The sequence below is a fragment of the Hyperoodon ampullatus genome, assembly GCF_949752795.1.
Source record: "Hyperoodon ampullatus genome assembly, chromosome: 1".
Classification (NCBI taxonomy): Eukaryota; Metazoa; Chordata; class Mammalia; order Artiodactyla; family Ziphiidae; genus Hyperoodon; species Hyperoodon ampullatus.
In genome coordinates, this window is record NC_136914.1 from 119,341,712 (window position 1) to 119,366,362 (window position 24,651).

Below are 24,651 nucleotides of genomic sequence, written 5' to 3' on the forward strand. Positions count from 1 at the left end.
TATAACTCCATAACCCCTGCCTAGCCCTCAAATTGCTCTTGGGAGGGGAGGGGGCAGAGAAGTAAACCTGCAGTTATAACAACATGACAAATGCTGTGTTAGGGATATACTAGGATGTTTGGGGAATTTGGAAGAGGGTGACCCCACTTAGGTGGGGTGGGTGTTGGTGGTGGGAGCGAGGTATTAAGAAATGATTTTCTGGAGAGATGACATTTGACCATGTGTCTTGAACAAGTGGAGTAGAGGTAAGGGCTTTCCAGAAGATGGAAGGGCTTTTGAAAAGACAAAGTGAGAGCACACGGCATGTTTTAGGGACTTCAAAATCCAGGTGTATATGGGGCATGAGGACGATGGGGCTGCAGAAGTATGCAGGACCATCTCAAGGGGCATCTGGGATGTCATGCTAAGAAATTCAGCCATCATTCTGGGGGCTATGGATAGTCGTGGTTTAATTTTAGGAAGATCATCCTGGTACTAATAAGGCATGTGTGTTGGGGTGGGGAGCGAATCAGGCAGGAAGTTATTGCTGTTATCTTAGTAAGAAATGAGGAGAGTCTAAAACTAAGGTGTTAGTGGGGGACAGAGAGGTGGGGATACTAAAAAATTTATGAAGTTTCATGGATAGATTTGAGGAATCAAAGAAGAGAGTGGGAAGTCTATTTGTAACTGAGCAAGACCCTACGGGGCCTTCCTAGAACAAACCACACCTGCCCCAGTGTCCTCTGCCTGCCTCTTGTCTGTAAAAATACTTTAGCCTCCTAGGCCTTCCACAAGTTACAAAGAGTAAATTTAATCAGAGAAGTGAGAAAATGCAGAAAGAAAGAAAAGCAGTCAAGCAAGACAAATAATAATAGTCTAGCCATTAAACAAAGTCAAGGACCTTTAGTTCCTCCTCAAGGGCTATGGATAATATTCTGAGCCATAGTCTTTGAGCTGTTTTGCAGCTACTGAAACCCCTATCAGGTGGGAGAAGATAACAGTAGGCTGCCCACAAGCACGTAAACCCCGGACCACTTGGGACCAGAAGGCTGATGATGTTGACTCCTGATTACCAATCAGAAGAGTGTCCACAAGCTGATCACACACCCCACAACGCCCCTCCCTCACTTTGTCTTTAAAAAGTTTTCCCTTTAGAGAAAGCCTTTAGAGAGTTCAGACCTTTTAAGCACTAGCTAACTGGACTCCTTACTTGACGCCCTGCAGTAAATGCTGCACTTTCCTTCACCATGACCCTGTGTCAGTAGATGGACTTTGCTGCACGCAGGCAAGGGGACCCAAGGTTGGTTTGGTAACATATTGGCTCCCAGGTTTTTTGACTTGGGCAACTCAGTGAGTGACAGCCATTCCCCTAAATAGGAAATACATGGGAAGAAGTATATTGGTGGTGGTGGGGAGGGTGCAGTAATGATGATGGGGGAATGAAGATAGTGAGGTGACCTTCATAAAAGTGGAGGTTGAGAATGATGCCCTGAGTCATATTCAATGGAGACATCTGGTAGGCAGTAGGTAGATAAGTTTGCAGTTTGGGAGAGAGATCTGTGCAGGAGATCTAGATTTTTTTCATCATTAGCATGTAAATCGTAGTTGAATCTATAGTTTTAATGAAGTTATTCAGGGAAAATTTAGAGTGAGAAGAACAGGCAGGGATCTGAAGCTGTAATTCTGGAAACATCCATATGAACAGGTCAGGTCAGGAAGAGAAAGAGGATTCTTCCCCCAAAGAGATGGAGAAGAAACGTTAATGTCGTATCTATACCAACACTATCGATTCCTAATTGGAGATTGGCCTGCCCGAGGGCTTTAAATCATTCAGGCGTGCCTGTGAGGATGGGCCAGAGCTGGGGAAACAGGAAAAAGAAAAAAAAACAGGAATTAGCTATATGATGAAAATTAGAGGAAGACAGAGTTTCAAGAAAAGGAAATCTTCAACAGCCGTTTGGTGTTTTCAATCTTTGAAACTTTAGCCATTCTGATGGGTGTAAAGTGGTATTTCTTTGAGGGTTTAATTTGCATTTCTCTAAGGAATAATGATACTCACACCTTTTCAGATGCTTACATTTGCATACCTTCATTTGTTAAGTGTCTGCTCAAGACATTTGCATATTTTTGTTTGATAGATATATGAAGAATATATGTTGAAGGAAACTGATGTTTATTGGCACATTAAATGTTGAAGGCAATGGATATTTACTGACACATTCTAAGTAGGCTTACAACTGAACCCTTTACGCATCTGTCAATGGAAAACTGAATGACCTTGAAATACGGAAAAAAATCTTGCCTATATGTCAGATAACCGTAAATAACTTTAAATTATATAAAACCAAAAATCTAAAAATTAAATAATTTTAAATTACATAAAATAAACTTAAATAAATTTAAATTACACTTTATCCATTATGTTTAGTACACATCAAGCTCTTTGAAGGTGAGATTGTGACTTCTCCATGGACTAAGGGAGAGATCTCTATGGTTGAAGGCAAAGTGAAAACCCACGTCACTGATTCAGTTCGCCTAGGATTGAGCTAGAAACCAAACCACTACCGTGCATGCTAAGGTGAGGTTTCTGTTTCTGTACTTAGCAGTAGATGCTGTCAGACATACAGAACATACAGGCACGTGGACTATTTGGGGGACTCTACATGTGGGAGCATAAGCATTGTGTGTGAAGGGCTGCATGCAAGAGTCCGCTTGGGCATTCGACTGCCAGCGTCGTGGTGGGTATCTCGTTTTCAGCCCTATCCCTGGCTCATAGCTAGAGTACTTTTCAGGGCCTCTACCGCATTCTTGGGTTTTCATTATTTATTTTTTATGCAGATGTCGGGAACCCATTTCGGACCCATTGTGTCAGTCTCTGTGTGGGTGGTGCCTGGCTGCACCTTTTTGAAAAAAGAGCTTCTAGGTGATCGTGAGTACACCTTCCTGTTGTACCTCTGGCCCATCCTCACAGGCACGCCTGAATGATTTAAAGCCCTCGGGCAGGCCAATCTCCAATTAGGAATCGATAGTGTTGGTATAGATACGACATTAACGTTTAACGAGGGCCTATTTTCCTCTTACAAAAGTAAGGGGCAGAAGCGAGAGGATCAGATCCAAGGGAGCTCTGGCGAGACCGGCCCAAAGCGCGCCTAGCGGGACTAGGGCAGGGCTGCAAGCCCCCTACCTGCGGGCGCGCGCCCGGGCCCACCGTGCACGCGCACGCACTAGCGCACGCCGGCGCCTTCCTGCGGGCGCTCGGGGTCGGCGGCGCGCGGGGCAAATGGAGTGGGTGCTGGCGGATACGCTGCTCTCGCAGAGCCAGGACCCCCGGGTCCTGCTTGGGGCGCTGTGCTGCGAGGAGGCGTCCGCGGAGCGCGTGGAGACGCTGCGCTTTCTTCTGCAGCGACTGGAGGACGAGGAGGCGCGCGGCAGCGGCGCGGGCGCGCTCCCGGAGGCAGCGCGCGAGGTCGCCGCCGGGTACCTGGTGCCGCTGCTGAGGGGCCTGCGCGGGCGCCCCGCGGGCGGCGCGGACACCGGCCCAGCGGCCCGCCAGCGCCGGCGCGTGCTGAGAGCGGCGGGCGCGGCCCTGCGCTCGTGCGCCCGCCTCGCCGGGGGCCCGCAGCTGGCGGCCGCGCTGGCCGAGGAGGCGCTGCGCGACCTGCTCGCCGCGGGCCCCACGCCCGGCCTCGACGGGGCCGCCGAGGCGGCCGTGGAGGTGCTGGCGGCCGTGGGGCCCTGCCTGCGGCCCCACGAGGACGCGCCGCTGCTGGAGGCGGTGGCGCGGGCCGCCCTCGCCCTGGCGCTAGGCGGGGACGAGGCGGGGCCCGCCGAGGGCGCGGCGGCGCTGGTGGCCGGGCGGCTGCTGCCGGCGCTGGGTCGGTGCGGCGGGGCGGCGCTGCGGGCCGTGTGGGGCGGGCTGGTCGCCCCCGGGGCGCCCGAGGGGCCGGGCCGCGTCGAGCCGAAGCTGCTGGTGCTGAGCGCCCTTGCGGAGAAGCTGCTGCCCGAGCCCGGCGCGGAGCGCGCCACCGCTGCGCGCGAGGCGGACCCGGACGCCCGGTACTGCTGGCGCTTCTGGAGGACGGTGCAGGCGGGGCTGACCCGGGCCGAGGACGCCCTGACGCGCAAGCGGGCGCGCTACCTGCTGCAGCGGGCGGTGGAGGTGTCGGCGGAGCTGGGGGCCGACTGCGCGTGCGCCCCCCAGGAAGGAACCGGTACTTGCTTCTTTGCCCCCGGGCCCATCCCTACTTGGCTTTCTGGGAGTGAGGCCCCCTCCTTCCGGCAGTCTGCTCCCGGGGTCTTCTCCCGGATCCGTACTGAATTGGGTTATTCTCATGGTCCCCATAAAGCCTGAAAAACCTTGGGAACCTCATGTCGAGGGTGTTTTCTGAACTGACACAGATCACTGCAGCCTAGAAGAGTCTGCATCTCCTAAACTTTCTGACCCAGAGCAGGTGGAATACTGCATCCGTGGGAATAATTTAGGAACGAGCCCAGGCAGGATTTTACAGACCAAATTTGCTCTATATCGTGGTAGGTCCGTTCTACCAGGAAAGAAGAGTTAGCGCCCATCAAATTGAAAGGAAAATTATTTACATGTACTGAGCGATGAATTGAGTCTCGAGTGTTAGAATTTTGTCGTGGAAACTATCACATTCTTTTGAAATTTCCCTTGGTAGTTCTCTTAGCAGGATTTTTTAATATTTGTTAAGCATATGGGCCTTAAGTCGACCTTTGGAGAGTATTTTTGAAATTGATTTAATTGAGTGAGGTTTTAATTTTTTTACATTTTGAGCCTGTGCTTCCTACCACTTTATTACAGAACAAGAGTAGATGAAATAGCAAGGCCTCCCTTCAGTTTGGTATGTTCCTATTGATTGATTTGTTCACTGAAATTATGTGAAAGTACAATTCTCAAATTAATTTTGAGCTATCAAAGTCAAAAATGGATTGACTGATTCAAAACTGCCTCAATAGATAGAAAATGTCTACTTTTTCAACTGGAGCTGCCTACTTATTTATACCGGTAAAGGATTTTTGTTTGGCTGAAGTTGTGAGTAGATTAGATTTTTATATAAGCTTAAAACATCAGGTAGTAAATATTTTAACAGTCCACAAGTTGGTGATCATTGAATGAGAGTTGTCACTGGAAAACTTTTTTTTTTTTTTTTGCGGTACGCGGGCCTCTCACTGTTGTGGCCTCTCCCGTTGCAGAGCACAGGCTCCGGACGCGCAGGCTCAGCGGCCATGGCTCACGGGCCCAGCCGCTCCGCGGCATGTGGGATCTTCCCGGACTGGGGCATGAACCCGTGTCCCCTGCATCGGCAGGCGGACGGACTCTCAACCACTGCGTCACCAGGGAAGCCCTGGAAAACATTTTTTAAATTACCAAAGTTAAACACTCATTTTAAAGAGTCAGTCATTCTGCAGTTTTAAAGATAAACAGTGGTCTTATGCTTGTGCCCCTGCCCATTTCCTTCATTTCAGAGGGCAGCCACTTTTACCTCTTTTGGCTGATTATTTTGGCATTTACCCCTGTATCTTGAAATGATCTAGTAATGTCATAAAGTCCAATGTCATACTTGTAATTTTGGTTAAATGTGAGTTCAACAAAATTATGACTGTGAAAATACTGTTCACAGGTGATCTATGTGTATATGATGGGTTTTTTTTTTTCCTTCCTGCAAGTTTTTCCTAGATTAATGTCATTTATGTTTGGTTGTCTCCATTCTTATCACTAATTCAACCCCAGATTCTTAGTTAATTGTCTAAATCTTTCCTGTACAAAGTCAGATCATCAGGCATTATAAATTTCCCTGAAGAAGTGTCTCCTAGAGTCCTCTTACAAGCTCAGTCTGGTGCACAGCTGACATTCTTAGATCTGCCTTCACTATCATCTGGGGGATTCCCTTCACCTGATTCTGTATTGGAGCTCTTGTTTCCTGGAGTTCATCCTCTTTTTTGGTTTACTCATTTGTTGTAGTGTATTTTCTAATAGTTCCCTGAGATAAAATTTTTAAGACCTTGCATATCTGATAATTTAATCAAAGGATCCTTTATGTCTGATATGTTTTCATTTCTATCATTTCTGTCTCACTTTTTTTATAGTTTCCATCTCCTGAAAATCCCCAGCTGTTCATGCATGTTGTCTACCTTTTCCATTAGATCCTTTAACATACTCATCATAGTTATGTACAAGTTCTGCACTTGGACCATATCTGAGTTTGGTTTTGTTTTCTGTTTTATCTCTTGGCAATGGTATCACTTTTTTCAGCAGAAACAAATATTTATGCCTTCGAGATAGGCACTCCTCTCTGTTAGACTATTTGGGTTGAGTCACTCTGGTGAGCTGGCTTTGGATTTTGTTGGTGGTGGACTGTTGCCTCCTAATGTTTAGTGTGAAGCCTATAAGGTTTTTCTCAGTGTTCTAGTTTTTCTCAAGCCCTCGATGCCGACTCCACGGATGGAGAGCTTCCTCCATGCCTTTGTCCTTCCCTCAAGGGTAGACTGCTGATGTTTGTTACCTGGTGCAAAGCTTGAGATGGGGAAGGAGGGAACTTTTCATTTCTCCTACAACAGCCTCTTCTTAGGCCCCATGTGCCCGATCCTTAGGGTTCAAACTTTTTAGCCATCTCTGCTCCCTCTCCAGTGGCACATAACCTCTGCCTCCTACTTAATGAAGGGTTAAGAGTTTCCTTAACTTCTCCTGTGGCAGCTGCATTCTGCTTGTATCTGTGGTGGGTCTTGAGTGCTGATATTCTGCCCTTCCTCCACAGCAGCAGACCTGCTTCGTATGAGTGCCGGACACATAAGAGGCTTTCCTCATGTCAGTGCAGGGTCGAGGGGAGAGCAAGTTTTTAGCCACACCAGGGGCAGCCAACTTTGCCTGGTATGAGAGCAGGGACAAGGGTGGGATTGTGGGAGGGTTTCCTCCAGGAGCCGACAGCTTTGGCCTCCTGTCAGGGAAGGGTCCAGGGTGCAGGCAGGCGTCTTCAGTCGACCACCACCTTGTACTCCTGCAGGGCATGGATGGGCTGCCCTTTCAAACCTCTGTGGGCCCTGCATGCCCACACCTCCAGGGTCCCCTGCCCTGCCCACAGTCTTTCTTGAACACATGGGGGAGGCCTTGAGGAAAAGAGCTGGTGAGTGGGTGTAGACTCCCTTGGGGTTCCCAGAGTTTCTAAGTTGTCCACACTTGGCCTTTAAAAACTTGTCAAATTTTTATTTTATTTTTTAACTGCAGTTCGTGTGTCCTGTCTTATTCTTGGAGAGGCTTTTTGCCCTTTGAAATTCAGAGAGCAGTGCAACCTCAGCCCTCTGATGGACCCCCCCCCCCAAAAGTTTAGGGTTTTGTTGATAATCCAGCCTGTTTCTTCTCTTCGTTGGTGTGGCAGTAATGTTTTCTTGTGGCTTTCTTGGAAGCCAAGACCAAGCATATCTAGACACTTTTATTTTGCCCTCACATTCAACTGATGGTTTGATTGGGGTAGAATTCTGGCTTGGAAAACATTCCTGTTCAAAATTTTAAAGGCATCCATCTGATGTCTTAGAAGCTCGAGCTCCCATTGTTACTGTTGCGACGTCTGAAACCATTTGAATCCTGTTTATTTGTATGTGATCTGTTTCTTCTCCATGGATGATTATAGAGACTGTGTCCCCAGCTTTCTGCCATTTCAGTTTTGAGGGCCTGTTTACATCCTGGTGTAGGGCACTCGGACCTATTCAATCTGGAAATCATGTCCTTCGGTTCTGAGAACTGCTTTCGTATTACTTTGATTTCCTCCCTTCCTTTTTTGCTTTCTGTTCTCTTTTTGGTTATCGAACCTCCTGGACTGGCCTTTAACACATCTCTTCTCTCCTGTTTTCTATGGTTTTGTCTTTTTGCTCCACTTCCTGGGTGATTTCCTCAACTTTATTTCCAGTCCTTTCTTTGAGTTTCTTCTTTTTGCTATCAGATTTTTATTCTCATGAGATCTTTTTTGTTCTTGGAATGCCCCCTTTTTTCTTTTTTTTTTGCGGTACGCGGGCCTCTCACTGCTGTGGCCTCTCCCATTGCAGAGCACAGGCTCCGGACGCGCAGGCCCAGCGGCCATAGCTCACGGGCCCAGCCGCTCCGCCACACGTGGGATCTTCCTGGACCGGGGCAGGAACCTGTGTCCCCTGCATCGGCAGGCGGACTCCCAACCACTGCGCCACCAGGGAAGCCCGGACTGCCCCCTTTTTAATAGTATCCTGTTTTTACATCATAACTACACTATTTTATCTCCCTTTAAAGTATTAGTGAAAGTTTTTTCTTTTTTAGGTTTTCTTTTTCCTGTGTAGTTTTGTTTTCTCCAGATTTCCTTGTTTATTTGTTTTGGTCTTGATCTTTAGTATAGAGGTTTCCCTAGATGTCTGATGAGCCTTAGACACCTGTTTATATGTAAGAATGTGGGACGAAAAGTCAAGTTTAAAGCTCTAAACACATGAGTGGTGCTTGTTGACTGTGCACTTCGCTGTAAGGTGATCTGGCCAGGGCGTTTTATTAGGTAATCTCTGGTGAAAGTATTTTCAGGTCTTTCCTCTTGGGGTGACCACATGCCATGGAGAAGGTCCTCTGGGACCTGAGAGGCCAAGACGGTGATGGGGACAGGTGGAAGGGGGTCTCAGCATCCAGGGTGCATACATGTTCACTTCCCATTTTCATGTGGCACTCACCCTGACCTCAGCCGTGTCCAGTGCCCCTCAGTCTGGAGACCCACTCTTTTACCTTCCCCAGAGAATAAATCCCAGTCTTTTTCCTGTTCAGAACACAGGAAAGGGCGTCTGGGGATCTGTTTCTTAAACACAGTAAACAAATCCTTTTTAGTTTAGCCTTGATTTTCACCTCTACTTACTGAAGTATTTTTTGCTGCCAATTCCTTAGGCTTGGGGGGATTTTCTAGTGTGAATCAGATTTTTTTCTTTGCTTTCCTTGTGCCAACTTAATAGTCACTTTTCTTGATTCTGCTTGCTTTTAATCTGATTTGCGGATCCTAATTTCATTGCTGTTGTCTGCTCCCCTGTTTTCTCCAATTCTTGGGTTTTTGCCTTTGAAAGATCTCTTACTGTTATAGTGAGATTCTTAGGGAGAGAAAGTAGAGTACATGTGTTCACATCTGTCACCCTTACCCAGAGTTCCAAGGTAGTAACCTTAATTTTTTTTGAAAAAACCTTCTTTTGAGATTCTTTTTTGCCCAAGCCTCCTACCTAGGCTCTAATACAGGGACACCCTCCATTGTTAGAGAAAACAACATTTGGTAATAGTAGCATAATTTTAAGAACTGTTATCATTTAGAAGCTTATGAAAGTTTCTGATTTAGGAACTAAATCTACGAACTAATTTTCTTTTTTAAACCATATCAGGCCCAAGTCTGTTTTGGTGGTCTGAGAAGAAAAAAGATGAGCTTCTAAAGTTTTGGGAAAACTATATTTTAATTATGGAAACTCTTGAAGGAAATCAGGTAAGTGTTTTCATATTTTAACAAATCCTATGTAGATGCAGTTTTGGGGGTTTTTTTTCCCAGACATTCTGTAAAAGCAATACAAAAAGGCCAACTTGGATATAGCATAATGGAGTCCAAGCGTACTTTGTTTTCTGGCATAGGTGCAATTTAAGATTGAATATAAACTCAGGAAATTAAAGAATACTTTCAGTTGACTTAAGTTATCATTCAAAGAATTCAGTCTTATTTGATCTTCCCTTGACATTTACTTCTAAAATGTTCACTAGTTTTTAGTTTCTTGATGTTATGAATAATCTCCTAAGAAATGCACACTAAGGGAAATATTACTTAAAGTCTGAGGTAAATTGTTATTAAGTAAATAATGACCCTATAATGGCCGTTTGATTTTGTAGATTTCCTTCCTTCCTTCCTTCCTTCCTTCCTTCCCTCCCTCCCTTGTCCTTCCCTCCTCCCTCCCTCCCCCTCCCTCCCACCCTCCTCCCTCCTCCTCCCTCCCACCCTCCTCCCTCCTCCTCCCTCCCCCTCTGTCCCTCCCTCCCTCTCTTCCTTCCTTCCTCTCTCTCTCACATCTTTGCATTCTTGGTCCTGAGAATGGAAACTTGAAAAATCATTTGCAGTCGACTTTGAATTCATTTTTGTAGGATCTTAGAGTTTTTAAGTGGAGAAGAATCTCTTAAGATTACCTACTCTAGTGTTCTCAAACTTTAACATTCATTAGAATCACCCAGATGGCTTATTAAAGTGTCCGGCCTGCAAAGTTTCTGAGTCAGTAGGTCTGCGGTGGGGCCTGAGAATTCAGATATTTTACATGTTCCTAGGAGATCCATAAGCTGCCATTCTGGGCACCACACTTGGAGAACCCCTGTTGTAGGGGTTCTCAGTCCGTAAGCTGCGGGGCCTGCCATGGAACCACTGGGAGGTGTCAGTCCAGATGCACTGTTTGTGGACTAAAATAAAGAATTACTCATATGTACTAAATATATGTAGATACAAGGATGAGCAATAAAGGAAAAGCATTTCTAAACTCATATAAACTGTTATGGTTTTCCTGACTCAGTATATCCTCAAGACCCTCACTATTTAGAAACTGTGATTTACCTTTAGTTTGTAGTGTATGTAAATTAGACGCTGGTATCTGTAGCAGAGTCTAAGAATGAAGAGTATTGAACTCTGAATTGACTCTACTTCTAAGTGTGTGGCCTTGAGCAACGTGAGTAACTAGATAAAGCATTGCAGTATTTTTTCCTCTTTGTAATATATTGGTATACAGGCCTTGCCTGTTTTCCAGGGTGGTGAGGAGGAACAGAGTGACTGTTGTATAAATAGATGAAAAGTCTTTTGAGTTTTGAATGGTGAATTTTCATTTCCTGTGGCTTTTTGCTTTTGTTTTTTCAGATACATGTTATAAAGCCAGTTTTACCAAAGCTAAACAATCTTTTTGAATATGCAGTGTCAGAGGAAAATGGTAACAGTTACTTTTATTTTGCTTTTTTATAACACTTACAGTTTTTCCCCTTAATTTAAAATTAACTCTTATTCATTATAGAGCATGTTATAGGAATATATGAATTCACTGCTACCAAGAGACAGTTGCTAACATTCCAGATACATACCTTGTGGATTGATTTTTCATAATGTTTTTTTCTCACTCAGCAGTATAACCAAATGCATTTGCCTATGTCCTTAAATAGTCTTTGAGAATTTAATTTTAAATGGCTGCAGAGTTTTCTATAATTTAGAGGTATGGTAATTTATAAACTTCTGATTATGGAAAATTTCAGACATTCACGGAAGGAGAAGAGTTTGTATGATGAACCCCACCACCCAGCTTTAGCAGTGATCAACTTGTGCCAGTCTCTGTCTTACATCATATGTGGCCTTTCCTGCTCCCTCCCCATCAAATGATTTTGAAGCACATTCCTAGACAGCATATCATTTCATCTGTAATTTTTTTCAGTATATATCCTTAAAAGATAAGGACTCTCTGGTAGTGTTTTAATCATGGTGTATTATTCATTTTTAATAAGAGCTCTTTGGTATTATATATTTTAAGTGCTTTCCATCCTTATTCTCTTAATATATCTATTTCATTGTTAGAGTTATATTCTTCAGGTTTTAGCTATTGTTCTGTAGGTTGGACTTCTGAGGAAGAGAAAATTCCAAGATGCTATTTTAAATATGGTTTTTAAGTCCTTTATCAGTTCTATATTATGAGGGCTTTTTAGGAGAAATAAAATGAAGCTGGAGCTTCCTAAAATTATTTTATGAAATTAAGTTTAGATCAACGAGACAGCTAAATGCAAGCTAATGGTGTTTTGTATTCATATGAATGATAAAATGTTACATTCTCATGTTTACACATGAGAAATAACCTAGGTAAATGGGTTTTAGTGCCTACTTTAGATAATTACAACTTTAATAGTTTGACCCCTTAGGAATTGAGCTTTATTCAGCTGATTGCTATGGTTATTTTCTGATATACTGGGATTTTTCACAGACCATAAGAATCTGTAGTCCCACCTGGGGCTAGAATTTAATTGAATCATGTTGTGACTTCACTTATGCATTTATTATTAAAATGATTCTCTTATTACCACGTTTTGCCCACAGCTCTTGGCAAACCAAATCAAATAGCAGTGACAGATTTTGAAAAATCACTGCCAAAGGATTGAACAAGCATCTTGGTGTAAATTACAAAAAAAAAAAAAAAAAAAAGGACTGATTTATTTATAGAATGCCATGAATTAAAAATGCTGAGTTTTTTTTCTAATAGTGTTAAAGGATATTTCAAAAAAGTTAAAGTATGTCCAACGTACATACTCCATTTTTTGTTTCTCACTCATTTGTATATTTACTTAATAGATGTTTACTTAGTGTCCAGTACATGCTAAGCTCTGGGATAAAGTGGTGAGACAGATGTACTCTTTTTCACTTGATTTTTGTCTGTTTTCCAGGAAAAAATAGCTTTGATTATAAGTTCTAGACAGGCAACAAACAAGAGGCAGAAATGGAGTTATCTAGTGAGTGAGGCCATACCTTGGAGAGGGCGGCTAGGAAAGACCTGAAGAGTGACACAGAAGTTAAGGAGACAGCTCTGGGTGCAGAAGCCCTGAGATGGGAACAGCTCAGTGGGGTGGAGGACCTGACCAGTAAGCCACAGCACAGTGGTGTGGGAAGGCAGGGTAAGGTTGGAGGAGTTGTCAGAAGCAGTTCATGCCTCGCTTGTTTTTTAGTCTGAGTTTTGAGAAGCCACGCAAGGGTTTTAAATAGAGCAGGGACAGTTTCAGGTTTTTGTATGAAAAATGGATTGAAGTAAGGTGAGAGAAGAATTGGTTGAAATCACCCCAAACCTAAAGTTTCAACCTGCGTGGGGTCATATTTAATTTTTGTACGCTGTAGCCACTATGACACTCGCGTATAGCCTTTCTAAATGAATCTCTCTGAAAATGGAATACCAAATACTGAAGTTATTTTGGTTATTCAGTAATTAAACACCCTCAGATGCGATTAAAAAGAGACTCACTTTTGCGGTGTTGTAATGAAGTAAATGTGTTTGTTTTTATTTTTGAATATATAGTCTACATGGGGCAACATAATGTGAGAATCTTAAGTCAACAGTCAGTGTTTATTTCCACAGGATGTTGGCTCTTTCACCCATCCTGGCATCTGTGTATTTATAAAAGAATGTTTGAAAGTGAAAATAAAATCCTGACCAAAGAAGGCGTTACCCATTTTTTGGAGCTCTATGAAGCAAGGGTTCTTCCATTTTCAGCAGAATTTTCTGAGGTAATGACAGCCTTTCCCTTTCCTTTTTCCCTTTGTCAAAAGATGAGGGGCGAAGGTATTTGTTTTATCCTATGTGATCTTCAAAAATATATACTAGGACTTTAAAATCGCAAGTAACATTTTAGAGGTTTGCATACAACAAATCCTATTTCTCTAAACTTAGCTATCATACTGGGGGAACGCTTTCTGTAATGTAGTTTGTCGATAGGCTGCCTGCATTATTACCAGTAGTTCTTTGGTATCGATATTCTGAACAAAAGTCAACAGCATGAAAACTGGTATAGAAGCGTGTTAATGATATTGTTTCCACAGTTCTGAATCACTGAATGATCGCTCTTTGTTTAGTGATGCTACTCCCCCAGTTCTGAGTCAATGAATTACTATCTACTGAGCAGAGGTTGCCTTTAGAGCTGTATTATTAGCATCTATGCTTCCATTTATCAGAAATCACACAAAGCAAAGAGGTTGTGCGAACTACAGCTGTGATGTAAAGTTTTATATTATGGTGCCACATGAGTCAGAGGATCACTGACTTTGGTATAGTAATTTACCTCTCATTTAGTGGTAACTGAAGTAAACTTTCCTAATTGTCCAACTACATGTATAGTGTTTTAATATGCATCATTTTTCTACATTCTCCTAGCCTTCTTGCACTTCCTGGAAGCTTGCTTTTGTCTAGTAATATTTTTGAAGATATACTTTTCCCCCTTTATCTTCCAGGCATAGGGGCTTGAATTTTCTCTTGAGTATCTTTTTGTTTTTCCTTTGTTACTACCTTTATTTTCCACCATGTGTCCCTTCTTTGGACTCTTTTCTTCCTTCTTAGCACAACATGTACTCTCCTCTCAGTATTCCATATGTTTTTATCAGGTGGGAAAATTCGGTATTTGTTTTGTCGTTCTGGTGGAATTAAGGTATCCTCCAAGACTATCATAAACCAACCTACAGCATGAGAGATCAGCTTTGCTTGTAACAGCTCTTCTGTAGCCCTGTGTAGGATGTGCAGTTACAGCAAGCTGACTGTTCAAAACTACAGTTACAACTTAACATCAAATACTTTTTTCCTTTTTTTTTTTAGTTTATTATTGGGGCACTGATGGATGCACTTTCAGAGAGCTCTCTATACAGCAGGTAAACAAACATTGTTATTTAGCAGCAATGCAATCATATGTATTTGGTATATAAATTTAATGTGATTATGAAATATGACCAGATTGTTTAATGAATTTGGTACATAAATATACGTTGCCTTGTAGATATTCAGCTTTTTCTAACCATGTCATCCCTTCTGTGTTTGTTATTCTTCTTGCCTTTCTTCCAGTAGTTGTGTCAGGTGTTTCTCTTTTTCTTTTCTTTCCTACTTTGAACCCATCCATTCTTGGGCTTTTGGGAAGGATATCTTACATAGCTACTTCTTTTCCCTTACTCCTGATTTCTGCCCTCTTGGAAATTGTAGTGGCTTTGGCTAACCAACACTTGACACTTTTTTTTTTCCTTTTTCTTTTAACTTTTTCTTGACTTATAGAAAAGTTGTGAGAATAATACAAAGAATTCTCATTTATCTTTTATCCACATTCCCTAAATGATACTGTTTAACCATATTTGCTTAATCGTTGTCTCTCTCACAACGATTGTGTGTGTGTGTGTGTGTATACACCTCTGTTTCTTAGCTCTGTCTGCTGAGCAGACTTACCATCTATATTTCAGTGTCTGTCTGTCCGTCCATCCATCCATACTAAAAACCATCAGTTCACACCAGCACATCCATTTCTAGTCCACTACCACAGGGTTCATTCTAACTTCCCCCTTTCCCTATCTGATGGTGGAGGCCATTCTCCATGACATATTGCTTATTTGACACCATTACCCTTTGTCAAGGTTGATACTGGGAAGAGTTTGTCAGTATTACGCCTTATCCTCATTTTTTGAGCATTACCTGTACTCTTGAATTATATCTTCAAAAATTTCCCTTGCTTTTGAAATTATGTTGTCTAATTTTGAAAACTAAGTTTATTTATACTTGCAAGTCTTTTGTTTGGTATATCTCTAATAGAAAAAAACTCTCACTACCAACTTTAAAATTTTTAAGTTAGTCTGTGCTAAGTTATATTAATATTTAGTCCTATTTAATATCGAAAGAGCATAGCAATGCTAGATTTGCCAATTATTTTTGATTTTCAAATAATCATTACTGTTGAATAGTTTTCTGAAGCAATTAGACAGCTGGAAAGCAGTAAAACCGACGTGGTGCTTTCTGAGAGTTGACAAACACATTTATTATGAAATGCCTTCAGTTCCCTAGCACCCTAATGTGTTCAATTAACAGATAATGTCCCTGGCCGAAGCAATAGCCAAAAAAAAAAAATGTGACCTTAGTAGATGTTAATAATTAAATGCTCTTGCAAAAGTTACTTATTACTAACATATGTCTTTCTGTGAATGTTATTTCTTTTATTTAATACTTAAAGATTTAAAATCATTGGATTAGGTGTTGGGAACAATAAAATATAATTTTAAATTTTCATTTGTAGACTTTTTTTTTAAACAGTACCATTTGGCAAGATTCATATATGTGTGTCAGAGAAAGTGTCATAAAAAAGAAATCCACGCCTGCTTAGTATAGCACATTACTAACTCACCTCTGTTTTCCTAGAAGATCCCTGATGTTTTTATCAGAAGGATCCTCAAGATTTTACTGAAAAATAGAATGCAGGTTTAGAAGAAGAAGATGGTTTTATTGTTTTATTGTTGAAAGACATTTGGGCCATATTCCATTTAGTTTCAGTATACTTATTTGTAAATAGATTTAAAATATTTGTTTTTTTTCCCCTTTGTCTGTAGGTCCCCAGGCCAGCTGATAGGAAGTGGTTCTCCATTGGGATTGAAATTACAGAAGTTCTTAGTCACTTACATTTCTCTTCTTCCAGAAGAAATAAAGAGTATGTGTCAGTAAAGAGTTTCTTTTTAATTTATTAGCTTAAATTTTTAGTATGTTGGTTATAAGCACCAACCTATGACTATTATAATAAGTATTATCAAAATAGTTCCTTTTTCCAGAATATGCACATTTTGTCAGAATTATACACATGTCCATTGAAACTGAGTACACAATTTTACTTTTGTATATAACATGGTACCAGTATTGGTATCCGTAGCATGGAAGCAGTTTTGGAATGTGTGCTGCAGTTTGCCGTTCTTTCTAATTGTCTCTATTCAGTTTCAAAAATTAGCAAAATAGGTCGAAGAAAGAAAGAACCTGGGCTTAGGAAAAAGTTATAAACAGAGTATCTATTGTGGCAAAGTTGTCCCTTTATAGATACTGAGTCAGAAAGATAAGAAAGGAAAAAATACTTGCTTTTTGTAAGACCTTGTATCCTAGAAATATCCCGCTTCTTCAGGTTGGAGATGTATTTTTCTTCCTGATGAGCTATGTTGGTAAGCAAAGCACAAAACCAGTGTTATTTTGCTTGCTGAGTAGCAGGGCCCACTCTTCTTTCCGAGTTCTTTTTTTTTCATTCTGGGCTTTGTGACTTAGAAAGTGACCCTGGCTATGAAATATACATACTTTTTCTTTTGTATTTAATCTGCAAATAGGGTGAACGATGACCAGTGGTACTATATATTCAGAAGTCAGGGAAGAAAGAGAAAAGATGGTCACGTGTATATCACAACTTTAGATTTATAGAAAATGGATGGTTTTGATTACTTTTTTAAAAAGTTAAACTGGAGAAGATTACTGTCAGAGCTGTTCTTTAGTTTGCTAGAATTTGGAAGTTTACAGTCTGGGGATTAATTTGCCAACCACATTGGCACATCTCACGTCCACAGCACAGTGTGAGTGACATGACGGTGATCAGTGCCCCCTAGAGTTTGAGCGCCTAGAGTTTGTGGCCGTGTGACCCTGTCAGTGTGGTGAGTGAATAAGCAATAGAGGCTTGGCTGTTGCCATCCTCCATGTGTCATGAGAGAGCTGTGAGGCAGAAGATGAGAACTTAATTAGTCCAACAGGAGGAAGGGCAGGTAGAATGTTTATTTACAGTTTTTACTTTGTAGTTTTTTCTGTCAACAGTATCCTAAGCGTATCTAGTTCTGGGCTGGGCACTTTGGGAGATATAAAATACATGTAATACCCTTTCAGGAGCGTCCAGGGATTTCTTAAAAGTCATTCTAAGTGATGATCTCAGGAAACAGACATTTTTATTAACTACTATGACTTGGAGATCCTTAAGATATCACATATTAGCAGAGAAAGCGGGATGGAGCACCATCCTTTTGTATCTCAAAATACTTAAATTAATTGCAGTGATTAGATCCAGGGTAGGTATGAAATAACCTGTGAGAAAGATCTAATATTACTGTTTGCAGATACCAGAGGGCAGCTACCATTGGTACTTCTTATCCTGTGTTTCTTTAATATCTCCAACAGATGAATGGTTTCCAACAGTAAAAAATATATCTTTTACCTTAACTATTAAATATATAGCTACATGGTTATCAGAATTTCTACAATACACTAGAATACTTACCTTACTAAAAAGGAATGAAATTGAAATGACATTGATTTTTTTTGTTCCCAACAGCTTTATTGAGATACAATTCACACCGTAAAATTCACCCTTTTAAATTGTTCAGTTCAGTGGTTTTTAGTATATTAACAAAGTTATACAACTATCACCACTAATTCCAGAATATTTTCATCATCCCCAAAAGAAACTCCTTGCCCATAAGTAATCAAGTCTCATTTTCCTTTCCCCTGGCTCCTGTCAGCCACTAATTTACTTTCTGTCTCTCTAGATTTGCCTATTCTAAACATTTCATATAAATGGAATCATATAATATGTGGCCTTTTATGTCTGGCTTCTTTTGCTTAGCATAACGTTTTTAAGATTCACCTATGTTGTAACATTTATCAATATTCCATTCCTTTTTGTAGCTGAATAATATTCCACTGTGTAGACACTTCACATTCTGTTTGTCCATTCATCAGTTGATAGATGTTTGGAATGTTTCCACTTTTAACTATTATGAATAACTCCTATGAATATTCATATACAGGTTTTTATATGAATGTAATCTTTCATTTCTCTTAATTATATACCTAGGAGTAGAATTATTAGGTCAAACAGTAACTCTGTGTTTAACTTTTGTTTTTTTTTGCGGTACACGGGCCTCTCACTGCCAATCCTCTCTGCTTCTCATCTACATCTTAGCTGCCACTACTGAACTGTGTTACTTTTTTTTTTTTTTTTTTTTTTTGCGGCACGTGGGCCTCTCACTGTTGTGGCCTCTCCCGTTACGGAGCACAGGCTCCAGACGCGCAGGCTCAGTGGCCATGGCTCACGGGCCCAGCCGTTCCGCGGCATGTTGGATCTTCCCGGACCGGGGCACGAATCCGTGTCCCCTGCATCGGCAGGCGGACTCCCAACCACTGCGCCACCAGGGAAGTGTTTAACTCTTAAAGGAGCCACCAAACTATTTTCCACACTGGCTGCACCATTTTACATTTCCACCAAGAATGTCTGAGAGTTCATGTCTCCACGTCCTGGTTAACACTTGTTACTGTCTGTTCTTTTGACAGTAGCCATCCTAATGGGTGTGAAGTTGTATCTCATTATGGTTTTTGATTTGCATTTCCCTACATAAAGTCTGATGGTGTTGAGCATCTTTTCATGTGCTTGTTGGCAACAATGATGTCTTAACACTTTTTCTTTCAGGTAGTTTCCTGTTAAAGTTTATTCAGAAGATGACAAGCCGACATTGGTGTGCTATTCCCATTTTGTTTCTATCTAAGGCTTTGGCAAATATCCCAAGATGTAAAGCCCTGGGTATAGAAGGGCTTCTTGCCCTGAGGTAATGTACTCTGAGTATGTTCACATACGGTTATTTGTTGTACCTTTCCATTAGTAAATTTTGTTTTTCCTTCTGCTTTAATCCATAGTGAGTGGTTTTAGTTAATATTGGCATCAGGATTTTTCGCTCTTAATTTTATATAATAAAAAAGTAAATTAAAAAAACTTATTCATATAGTTGAACTTATTTTGTTTTATGAATTACTAATTTAAATATATGCCATAATACATACTATTGGATTATGGTCACTTTAAAAATAAGGCCAGTAAGGTTTTATTACATTGATATGTAGGAAACTAGAGATAACATAACAAATATTAATATTGATTACAAAGTATTTCAAAAAATGTAAAATTCTTACTTTGAAATTGTTTTTTTTTTAAATAAATTTATTTATTTATTTATTTTTGCTGCGTTAGGTCTTCATTGCTGCACGCGGGCTTTCTCTAGTTGCGGCGAGCAGGGGCTACTCCTTTTTGCAGTGCGTGGGCTTCTCATTGGGTGGCTTCTCTTGCTGCGGCGCGTGGACTCTAGGCGCGCGAGCTTCAGTAGTTGTGGCACGCAGGCTCAGTAGTTGTGGCTCGCAGGCTCTAGAGCACAGGCTTAGCAGTTGTGGCGCATGGGCTTAGTTGCTCCGTGGCATGTGGGATCTTGTGGGACCAGGGATTGAACCCATGTCCCCTGCATTGGCAGGCGGATTCTTAACCACTGCGCCACCAGGGAAGTCCTTATCCTGTTGTTTTTAAAAGAAGATTTGTTTCATATTAAAATTGAGCTCCACTAGAGGCCTTAATTATTTAATAGCTGTGAAATTCTCCTGGCAGTGACTGTCTGCGTTAGAAAGTGTAGATATATTAAATCAGGTTGTCAGTTATTACAAACTATCAGAATTGTCGTGAGACCATGGAAGTGCATGTGTTTTCTCTGATGTCAGGGACGTTCTTCAGTGCACCATGATCACACATCAGATCCTGCTGCGAGGGGCAGCGCAGTGCTATCTCCTTCAGACGGCCATGAATCTGGTAGACGTGGTGAGTTTATCTTTCTTCCTAATGTTAACTCCAGTTTCCTGGTCTTTCTCAGTGAGTGGGTGTTCATAAAAGAGTTAACACAGCAGGCCTGTGATGCTGTCGTTAGAAAGCCCTGCTTATAAGGTTGGCCCTTGGCTGGCATCTGGGAACTTGGATTTCAGGAGGGTTCCCACCATCCTACCTACTGTGCCTGCAGTACTCATACAAACAGCGTGGTCTCTATTGAACACCTGCTTTCTTTCCCGGGGTCTGGAATTGCAGGTGCGATGCAGGGGGTGTCTGTATGACCAGCTCCCAGTAAAAACCCTGGGTGCTGGGTCTCTAAGGAGCTCCCCTGGTAGGCATTTTACACGTCAGTGGGGTAGTTGGGTGACCGTACCGGGAGAGGACTCTTGGAAGCTTTCACCTGGTTTCCTCTGTATTTTTTGTGCACGTCTTCCAGGAAATTGACATTCAAGGAAAACCTTTATTCTCTGTTTTTCACAGAGCTCCAGTAACACTACTGCTGAGAACAGGGGTCAGCAAACTTTTTTGTGAAGGGCTGGATTAGTATATATTTTAGGCTTTTTGAGTCATACGGTCTCTGTCACAACTACTCAAGAGCAGCCATAGACCGTTTATAAATAAATGGGCATGGCTGTGTTCCAGTAAAACTTTACTTACGAAACAGGCTGTGAGTGGTTTTGCAGACCCCCAGCTTAGAGCAAGGTATCTTAATTGAAGATGCGCAACCTTCAGGGAATGAAAAGACCCGGGTGGTTTTCTTAAGGCAGGGTCATTTTTGTGGCGTTGAAAAGTAAGATTCACTTTTAAGTAATAAGTAATTTCTTATAGGCTGTTTCTGTTTTTGCTTTTAGATCTGTGACTGTTTTACCTCTAAGATAGCAACCTCAATTTTAAGGAAACTAGATTTATAAAGTGATCTTTCATTTTCTATAATGGTTGTATATAATTGCATATAATTGCGCGTTTGTAATCAATGTCTTCCTATTAAAAGTTGAATAATGTTTTCTTTTTAAAAAGTAGCTTTTGATTTACCTAATAGTATTCTACTGTAAGTAGTCTGCTAGACTGCTTTTGCAGTGATTTTGATTCAGTGATGTTTGATTCAAACATTTTTAAATGAGTAATTTTTTAAAACTGCCCTGCCCTCCCCCAGGAGAAAGTGTCCCTCTCTGATGTCTCATCTCTTGTCATGTCAGTGAGACAAGAGGAGTCCTTCAGACGAGGAACTTCATTGTGGACAGAGGTGAGCCTGAAAATAATTTAATGATAAGGTCTTTGAAAACTTTGTGAAAAATTGTTATCTAATTGAATTCATTACTAGCCTTTTATGTAAAATATGATTGCTTTGCTATCTATCACCAGAGGTTTTTAAAACTGTTTATTTGCTTTGAGTGGATGTAACCAGTAACGCTGCTGAGGTTCCTATGGAGAAACGGGGGCAGGAAGTATCTGGAATAGAGAAGGACCGGTTTGGGGGGACAGTGTTAGTGGGCAGATCCCGATTCCGGATGAGATGTACTGGGAGTAATGATGACGTTAGACTCAAAACCAGTAACACAAACCTCCTCTTTGTCATCTTCTGTCGGTTTTAGGCACTTCCATCTACTCAGGCTCCCCAGCCTGACGTGTAGGTAATCCGTAATTCTTCCTGACTTTTTGCATCTCATTCACCATGAAACCATAAGTGTCTTGGCTTCTTCTCCAGCTGCTGCTCGTGGAGACCTTCCCCTGCGATGACTGCTTTCTCACTGAGCCCTCTCTGCTCACCCTGTGTGCAGGGCCCTGAGGTCCTGCTGTGATCTGTTGGGCCACCCTTCTCTGCGGGTTCTTCAGTCATCCGTGTCCTCCTCCTTTTTGTTTTAAACTATGGGACTCAATCCATACTGCTGTTAGCTCTTATCCAGAATCCTAATCTGTGTCCTCTCTAGGTTATATATTTTTTGAGGACAGGAACCTTTTTTTGTTTTAAATTTTGTATTTCTCCAGTGCCTAAGAGATCACTGAGGCTAGAGATGTGATTATTTCCTTTAGAAAGCAATTCCAGCTAGGTACGCCTGGAGAGAAACAAGAGAAATCAGCTTGGATTATGTTAAAATAATTCAGGCGTAAAATAATGAGGGCATAGAGTAAGGTAATGGCAGAGGGGATGAGGAAGGGGCTAATTCGAGCCTTTGAAAATTCGAATTTTGTTTTATTTTCTTGGTCTAATACATCTATTTATGTGGAATACATCTAATTATGTGGAATCTGAAAAATACAGAACCATGGAAAGCAAGTAAGAATCACCTGTAATGCCAACCGTCAAATCCATATTTTTTGGTTTAACTCTTAATTTTTCAGATATATTTATTCTCACTCGTGCTTTCTCACTATATATATATATGTATATTTTAAAAGATATATTAATACATATGATATTTCTAAACAAATTAAGATTATACTGTTTTGAATTTTATTTTTCATCTTTACCTACATTTGAGTATTTTATAGCATGTTGCTAAATAGTTCCCCAATATGGGATATTTAAAAATTAGGTTGATTAAATATTTTAGAATTTATTTAATCAGTTCCTTTTGTTGGACTTTTGCTTCAGATCTTATTTCATCTAGAAATATGTACTACTAAAAGATTAAGATACTGCTAAGAAATACGCCCTTATCACACCTAAAAATGTTATTAATTTCTTGATTCAAATATTCGGTGTTTAATTTATCCAGATGTTCAATAAATGTATTTTTCTGTTTGTTTTTTGCATTTTGTTTGTTCAAATAGTCAGTTTTATTCAAGTACCCAAATAAGGTCTATTCATTGGATCGATATGTATAATTTGTAAATGGTGGTTAAGCCACCTGGAACTTATTTTGATATCTGGTGTGAGCTGTGAGGTTTAAATGAAAAAAGGCATGTAAACATGTTTCAGACTGTGCTTGGCCCATGCTAAGTGTAAATATCTACGGCTACTATTGTCTTTTCCCCTTGGTTTGATCAGATAGCTGCTTGGTTTACGTTTACAGAAAAAAAATGAACAGAAAGTACAGAGAGTTCCCATATACCCGCTCGGTACCCTCCTCATCCAACACCTGTGGCTGTTATTATTAACATCTTGCATTAAACATGGTACATTGTTAAAACTGATGAGCCAATACTGATACATTATTATTAACTACTGTTCATAATTTACATTAGGGTTCACTCTTTGTGCCATATGTTGTATGGGCTTTGACATGTATCCACCATTGCAGTATCACACAGAATAGTTTCCATGCTGGAAAAATCCCCAATTCACCCAGTAATTCCTCTCTTCTCTTGCTCCCCCAAACCTCTGGCAGCCCCAGGTATTTCACTGCCTCCATAGTTTCCAGAATGTCCTGTAGTTGGAATCATACGTTGCAAAGCCTTTTCAGATTGGCTTCTTTCAGTAAGTTATAATATGCCTTTGAGGTTCCTCCATGTCTTTTCATGGCTTGGTAGCACATTTCTTTTTAGCACTGAATAATATTCCTTTGTCTGGGTGTGCCGGTGTTTATCCATTCACCAACTGAAGGACATCTTGGTTGCTTTTCAGTCCTGGCAATTATGAGTAAAGTTGGTATAAACATTTACGTACAGGTTTGTGTGTGGACATAACTTTTCAACTCATTTGAGTAAATACCGAGGAACTTAGTTGCTGGATTTTATGGTAAGAGTATGTTTGGTTTTTTAAGAAACTGCCCTTCATCTGAGGACGTGTACAACCATGGATCATGAAGTATCATAGTATTTACTACTGAAAAAATCCACGTGTAAGTGGACCTGCACAGTGTAAACCCATGTCATTAAGGATCAACTGTATTTTTTTTAACATCTTTATTGGAGTATAATTGCATTACAGTGTTGTGTTAGTTTCTGCTGTATAACAAAGTGAATTAGCTGTATGTATACGTATAACCCCGTATATCCTCCTTCTTGCGTCTCCTTCCCACCCTCCCTATCCCACCCCTCTAGGTGGTGGTCACAAAGCACCGAGCAGATCTCCCTGTGCTATGCGGCTGCTTCCCACTAGCTATCTATTTTACATTTGGTAGTGTATATATTTCAGTGCTACTCTCTCACTTTGTCCCAGCTTACCCTTCCCCTTCCCCGCGTCCTCGAGTCCATTCTCTACGTCTGCATCTTTATTCCTGTCCTGCCCCTAGGTTCATCAGAATCATTTTTTTTAGATTCCATATATATGTGTTAGCATATAGTATTTGTTTTTCTCTTTCTGACTTACTTCACTCTCTGTGACGGACTCTGGGTCCATCCACCTCACTACAAATAACTCAGTTTCGTTTTTTTTATGGCTGAGTAATATTCCATTGTATATATGTGCCACATCTTCTTTATCCATTCATCTGTTGATGGACACTTAGGTTGCTTCCGTGTCCTGGCTATTGTATATAGTGCTGCAATGAACATTGTGGTACATGACTCTTTGAATTATGGTTTTCTCAGGGTATATGCCCAGTCGTGGGATTGCTGGGTCATATGATAGTTCT

The 24,651-nt window shown here is 41.2% G+C and overlaps 1 protein-coding gene across 3 annotated transcripts in view; it reads left to right on the forward strand.

Annotated features, from left to right (window-relative positions):
• Nucleotides 1-3,259: 3,259 nt before the first annotated feature.
• TARBP1 (tRNA guanosine 2 -O-methyltransferase TARBP1) overlaps nt 3,260-24,651 on the forward strand; it is a gene marked incomplete at its 5' end in the record, with an annotated part of 66,560 nt that continues 45,168 nt past the window's right edge. For 2 of the 3 annotated variants that reach the window (XM_079703151.1, XM_079703152.1), the window contains 9 exons: nt 3,260-4,190; nt 9,361-9,458; nt 10,857-10,926; nt 13,099-13,247; nt 14,326-14,378; nt 16,089-16,190; nt 18,966-19,097; nt 20,032-20,128; nt 21,288-21,377. In XM_079703151.1, the coding sequence (XP_079559277.1) occupies nt 3,260-4,190; nt 9,361-9,458; nt 10,857-10,926; nt 13,099-13,247; nt 14,326-14,378; nt 16,089-16,190; nt 18,966-19,097; nt 20,032-20,128; nt 21,288-21,377 (1,722 nt within the window). Of the gene's footprint in view, nt 4,191-9,360; nt 9,459-10,856; nt 10,927-13,098; nt 13,248-14,325; nt 14,379-16,088; nt 16,191-18,961; nt 19,098-20,031; nt 20,129-21,287; nt 21,378-24,651 lie in introns of all 3 variants that reach the window. The other variant, XM_079703150.1, reaches the window with a different exon arrangement.